This window comes from Bidens hawaiensis, unplaced genomic scaffold (assembly GCF_021521415.1).
Source record: "Bidens hawaiensis isolate Kalapana, Puna unplaced genomic scaffold, B.hawaiensis_p1.1 tig00008759_1, whole genome shotgun sequence".
In the NCBI taxonomy this organism is placed as follows: domain Eukaryota; kingdom Viridiplantae; phylum Streptophyta; class Magnoliopsida; order Asterales; family Asteraceae; genus Bidens; species Bidens hawaiensis.
Window position 1 is genome coordinate 635629 of NW_027491631.1, and position 6747 is coordinate 642375.

The following is a 6747-nucleotide window of genomic DNA, read 5'->3' on the forward strand; positions in this document are numbered from 1 at the left end:
ATATTCATATTCCAATTTTCTTCTAAAAGAATTATCTTTCACTTTGCTTATACTTCACAGCAACACAAATATATTCACATGAGCATGTTTGCTAATTGCTACTTCAACCAGCAAATTGCTCAAAAAAAATATTTAAAATGATGCTCACGGACACGAAGACGTGCGCACGAACACTCCTGGGCCAAAAAGATGCAAACACACCACACACGAACATATAGCGAAAATAGACTTGGCCACGCAAACAAACAAATACGTCACACTAAAACTCATGAATATTTCATAAGAATTAAAACATAAAAATGATTAATAACACCAACACCTAAAACTTGAAACCAAAATAGACCGAATCTAGTTTAATATATTCTCACTCAAATCTAAATACTTATTCCCAATAGAACGGAAGCGTTTGAGGAACACCATCATGAGGCGACACATGATGATGATGATCCATAATCAAATCAAGACCGCCATAACCCGCACCTGGGTACAATGGGACAGGTGGCGTGGCAGCAAATGAGCTAGGAGGGTGCATCACATGGCTCAAAGTTGTACACGATGTTTGTGACGGTGATGATGACAGAAGAGAGAGAGCACAGTCTGATTGCACCACCGGCGGCGGCACCACCCGTCCCGGTGGCAGATACCCGTCACCTAACAACTTTTCATAGCCGCTACTACTATTGGTATTATTAGCTTCGAAACTAATAAGTTGTTGCTGACCGACTTTTGGCTGGTGGTCGAGTTTAAGGTGTGAACCCAAACCCGAACCGTCATGAAACAGACTGAATTGTTGTTGTCGTTGCTCTCCGTTTAACTTTTTAATACCTGAAGATGACTCGGGAAATGGGTTTTGTTTGTGGGCCCGGGTCAGGTATGCGGGTTCTTCTTCAGACTTGATCAGCCCGGTCCATAGAGGGCTCGTGAGAGTTGTCGTTTGGTATGCGTGTGGACTTGAGAATTGTAGCATTGTTGTACCTAAAATGTAGCAAATCGGTTAAAGTTTATTACATTAAATTACATTTTATTTGGTGGTAATTTTGACCCGTTTATTTTTATAATGTAAATCTGCGTTGTGTTTTATCTCAAACTGGTTAAACAGGTTGTGTTTATTACATGAAACATACTAAATCATTTTAACTAAAGATTATTATTATCATTATTATTATTATTATTGTAATAATACTTTTATTACAAATATATGCCTAAAGGCACATGCTTAGATGCATTTAATGAACTTAAATTCTCATATATACAAATGTAATTTAATATTTATTATCTCATAAGTTTTATCATCATAAAGTTCTTTCCTTGCTTAAATTGAGAAGAAATATTTTCTGAAAAAAGTAAATCAATGTTAAAATTGCTAGAATATAAAATATATATATATATATATATATAAATTGCTTCTTATCATTTATCCTAAGATATTACAATTAGCACGCTAATTTATATAATAACAAAAGTGGGAGGATTGTGCTTCCAAATTTGTTCTTCTTGCTTATGATGTTGTACCTTTTTATTTTTACCAACACTTTTCATAGTTTACAAATGTGTTACAAAATATTTTTTAGTTTTAACCCAAAACATTTTTCCACATTCAACTTTGGTCTCCTATACTTTTCATCTTTTACAATTTTTTGTTTTAACATTTCGGTCTAAATTTAACGAGTTAACACGTTGCAACGCGTGTGTGTGGTTCATCATTTTTATGTCCATGTTTCCAGTTTAACGGTCCTGTCACAACGCATAGATTTTAATTTGACTTGGCTATTTTTTTCTATATATTACCCTTCGGTCTAATTTTACGACGCAAACGAGCGTGTGTGCCTCAACATTTTCTACGTCTACTTTTTGTTCGATTTTCTTAATGGTTAATGAAAGTTACTCGCCGCTGGTGATGGGAAGGTGGCCGAAGGCAATGGTGGTAACTTCATGCTTTCGAGTTGAGTGGATGTATAAATACATGGTTTTACACCCCGCCGCAATGCGGAGGATTAAGACTAGTTATTAATAAAAAAATGCTTCTTAACGCATTAAATTGATTCTTTATGTTTGTGGGTCAACCCAGCCCGTCATGTTTTGACCCATTACCCGACCTGTTTATTTAATTAATAGTACAAAAAATTAAAACAAACCTTGGTGAATCGAGAAAAGAGTTGCAGCACGCGAGGTATCAGGTTGAGGCTTTCTTCTCCTTCGGTTATGTCCATCAAGACGTTTTCTACAGCTTCGTTTTCCCTCATCAAATTCCTCTAGTGAATGAAACCTAAAATAAATATATAAATAAAAATTAAACATACAAAAGCGACATGTTTATTACCAGGGATTAGAAAATTGAACAATCACATGTAATGTTTACTGTCAACTAAAAACAAAAATAAATTCATGAACACCATGTGAAACACAGTACATGTTTCTTTAATGTTTCAAGTGATTGCAAGTTGAGCTTTAAATACTTATAAGTTATGGTAGTTGAGATACTAGATGGATCCAAAAGTTTGACCACAATAAGAAAAAGGATTCACATATGCATTAAACTGCCTACTAATGGTGCAAACAAGCCGAGCTGCTCATTAGCAATTAGAGATCGGATACATAATAAGCTCGAAACGAGCCAAGCTTTATCGAGCCCGAACCGAACCACAAATAAAGTTCGTTTAGTAATCAAGCCCAAGTTCCAGCCTTGTACGGGAAGACCGTTCAGGCTCGTTGACCCTTAAAGACCCTTGTATATTTTTATAGTTTAAATCTTTTAGACGTAGTGCACAACCAAGCTCGAGCCGAGCTCGGGCTCGTTTAGAGTACTCCACATGAGCTCAACCCGAGCTTAGCCTCATTGAAGGTTTTTCTCATAATATATAAAAGTAGTTAAAAAGTATATAGAGTAATTAAGAAATAATAAACGATCCAAGCTTGAGCCTACTTAGGGGTGTAAATGTGCCAAGCCGCTCGCAAGCTACTTGAGATCAAATCCATAAAAAGCCCGAAACGAGCCGAGCATTATTAAGCCGGAGCCACAAATAAAGCTCGTTTAGTTATCAAGCCTGGGCCCGGGCCTTGTATAAATTTTAACTCGTTTAGAATTCTATATATTAATTTCACACTACACAACCAAGCTCGAGCTGAGATTGGTCTCGTTTAAGTTTTTTCTTAATATATAAAAGTAGTGAAAAATTATATAAAGAATTTAATTTAAGAAATAATAAACGATTCGAGCCCAAGCGAAGCTCGAACTCGTAAAAATGACTCACGAGCCGAGCTTAAGCTTTAGGAAAAGAGCTCAAAACAAGCCGAGCTCGACCTCCAACAAACAAACAAACCATTAACAATAAAACACAAATGTTTGATAAACCATGACACACATACCGACTGCATTGCTGGCAAAACCGTTGCAGCTGACCATTAATAGAAACCTGTGGAGTCTTTGAATGGATTTGACAGACCTTATGGCGCCTATGGTACTCCTTACAGTTACTTAGATCAGCTATACACCCATCCACAAGACAATTACCCCCCGAAATCGAGTTATTTACCGGTCGAGCCCTTTTCGACGATCCTGAAGGCGAAACCGACATTTTCGAAACACTCGATGAGCCTTTCAAATTACCCGAATCAATTACTTGACCCAGCTTTAAATCCATGTTGGGTATCCTTCCTTGTTCCAATTCTGTGAAATCCCAACAAGGAATCTTCAAATTCCAATCCATAATAATAATAATAACAATCTTTGCACTTTTTCGCTTTTCGGGTCTTCAAGTTTCAATTTGTATTTGAAATCCATTGATCAAGAAACAGGGGGTTTATACAGAAGGTGTTGAACCCATCAGGGTGTTGAATATAAGATTGAAATCAGAGGGTTTACACTTTACAGACCTTTAAACTCTGTGAGGCATTTGATCAAACACCTTGTGGGCATTAACAATTTGTGGGTTTTTAACTGTCAATTTCCAATAAAAGATTGATAATTGATAACACGGTTAAAGGGTATCAGGTAGAGAGAGAGAGAAAGTACTTGCAAGAAGTTTAGAAAGAGAGAGAGAGGTGTTTACAGGCTTTAAACTCTGTGGGACATTTTATCAAACACCTTGTGGGCATTAACAATTTATGGGTTTTTTACTGTAAATTTCCAATAAAAGATTGATATAATTGATAACAGTTGAAGGGTATCAGGTAGAGAGAGAAAGAAAAAACAAAGGGTATTCAAGTTTCAATTTTTATTTAAACTCAGTGAGGCATTTGATCACACACCTTGTGGGCATACACAAGTTGATCTTGGATTTGGGGGAAAACAAAATTATTATTATTATTATTATTATTATTATTATTATTATTATTGATTGATTAATAATAATAATAATAACATTGGAACTTGAAGCAGTACTGGGTAGCTGAAAGAAAGAAAGAAAGAAAGAAACCCTAAAGAAAGAAAGTAATTGGATATGGAAATCGATGGTGGGGGTCGGTTAATAGAGTGTGTTTGTTTGTTTGTTTGTTTGTTTATTGATAAAGGAAGATGATAGTGACAATATGTTCTTATAGTAAAAGTTAAACAATCAAAGGGTTCAAGTACAAATTATTATACAACCTTTATTTTTTGTTTCTTCTAGTCTTAAGTCTTCTTGTGTTTTCACATTTGTTACTTGTTAGGCATGTTTTTCTTTAATACAAGTCAAGTATACTATGCAAATAGTAGTCAATAATCTTGAATCATTGTTTGTGTTGTGTTACACGTGAAATCTCGTTATACAGACTATATGACTTTGTCAGTCTAACACATTATATGGGGTGTATCATGTGAATAAACACTTATCTCATACGGTACACAATGTTCGTATGATATCAATGTAACACGTCATACGACCTTTCGCGTGTGATAAGGCACGTGACACGTTAGTGTACACAATGTTTGTATGATGTCAATGTAACACGTCATTTACATTTGGTGTATTCCACTATTCTAGTATTGTTATCTTATCAAAGCGCTTCAGGCATATTCTTCAATTATGTATCTAGTGTTTCTCGTCTAAACCCTTAATATTTTCGTGATACACACACTTGTATTATCGTGTTATGTATCATTAACTATAGAAAAGGTTTATTACGCTGTAAATTAGTTAATTTTGTGATTTTTTCATTTGGTTAAAGTCCTTGTTTTGTAAACAGCTTACTTTTGATTATTTATTTTCTAGGAAAATAAACGAAAATACGTCATCTGATAAAGTTATATAAACGGAAATTAAATAAAACCTTTTTTCGAACGCATAATTGTATTTAACAAACAATCAATATAAACAAAGCTAGTAAGAAGCTAAACGTGATAAAATAAATAAATAAATAAAATGTATTCATTGTTTTTTTTACTTCTGACATGCTAAGATAAATTAATATGAAGAAAATGCGGTAGTTTTCTATAAAATCATTAAGAATATTCTCAAGTATCTTCTTTTATTTTTTTGGACGGCAATATTCTCAGGCTTATTTGTTAAAATAATATGCTTATTTATTTGGTTGTGTTTAAGTATCTCAAGCTTAAGGTTTGCATGTAGGTAAAAGTTTTTGTTTGTTTTAAATACACGATAAAAATATTTTTTTTTAACAATTATGAAAAAGTCACAGCATTGAAATAATAATGAAACTTTGAGTATTTTAATAGTTTATTATAACAATATTACTTTTGATTGTTATTTTTGTGATTTTATCATATTCTTATAAATAATCCCCTTCATTGAAACAGTGTATCAGGAATTTTGATTGCATAAACTTATACTTGAATCGATTTTATATGATAAGTTTATGGACAAAAACTTTGCTAGAAGCCAAACTCAGAGATTGTGTCTACCAAGTAGTTGGCATGGTGCGTGTTATGGTGGGTCATGTGAAAATATAATAATGTAATAAACATTTTCGACTCTCTTCTTGATTTCACGTTTTCTTGGATAAGCTATAGAGATAGAAAAACTAGTATTAGTTAGCCAAAAGTGGATAAAAAAATGTCCGCATGTGGTCACTCTTTGTTTCTTCTCTAGCTTTTGTTGATTTCGTTTTAATACAACGGTACAAACTACAAAGCATAAAACAAAACATTTTAAAGTGCGACTAATTAAAAACCCGCTTCGCTTGATAAACCCTCACTCTATATTGCTTAAAACACTAAGACACTTGTGGGTATATTCGAACGAAACCATCACAGTGTTTTTTCCTAAAAAAATAATAATTACATACAAAACATGTTACACACATGTTTTGAACATAGCTTGTCAACGTTACACAATTGACTAAAGACATCCAACAAGAGCCTGAAATTATTGTGGTGGGCCGTATCTTTGTCGTTTATGGTGCATTGTGCACAGCATACCACAGTGGTTCTTGGCTGGTATATCCACATGATATGCACTTCTAACTATTAAAGTTTTTGTTTCAAGGGTCTAACGATATGTGATGATAGTTAAAACTTAATATCTAAATGTTTAAGGTTTAAAATTTGACTCAATAAGGTTTTTTTACAGTGGTAGGTTTTCTCTTTGATGGTGATCCTGGGTGAGCTAGGCCTGGAACATCAAAATCCGTATGAACGGTTGACATCTCATCTCAAAAAAGCTCAATCGGGTATTTGAGGTAGTTCCAAACGTTGTTCAAAGAAAAAAAAAGTTTTCTTGTTTTGAGTACGGTTTCATTCAAAAGTAAGAGTATCGGATATGATTTAAAAATTGTATAACCGGTTGAATCGAAATGTATAAAGAGGTTTAA

At 33.9% G+C, this 6747-nt stretch overlaps 1 protein-coding gene across 1 annotated transcript; it reads right to left on the minus strand.

Moving 5' to 3' along the window:
* Positions 1–347: 347 nt before the first annotated feature.
* LOC143529847 (squamosa promoter-binding-like protein 13A) lies at positions 348–4292 on the minus strand. The gene is made up of 3 exons (XM_077025550.1): positions 3367–4292; positions 2136–2266; positions 348–975 (listed from the first exon to the last, which is right to left on the minus strand). Exons 1-3 carry the CDS (start codon positions 3705–3707, stop codon positions 383–385), a joined length of 1065 nt encoding a protein of 354 aa, XP_076881665.1. The 5' UTR covers positions 3708–4292; the 3' UTR covers positions 348–382.
* Between the last annotated feature and the right edge of the window lie 2455 nt (positions 4293–6747).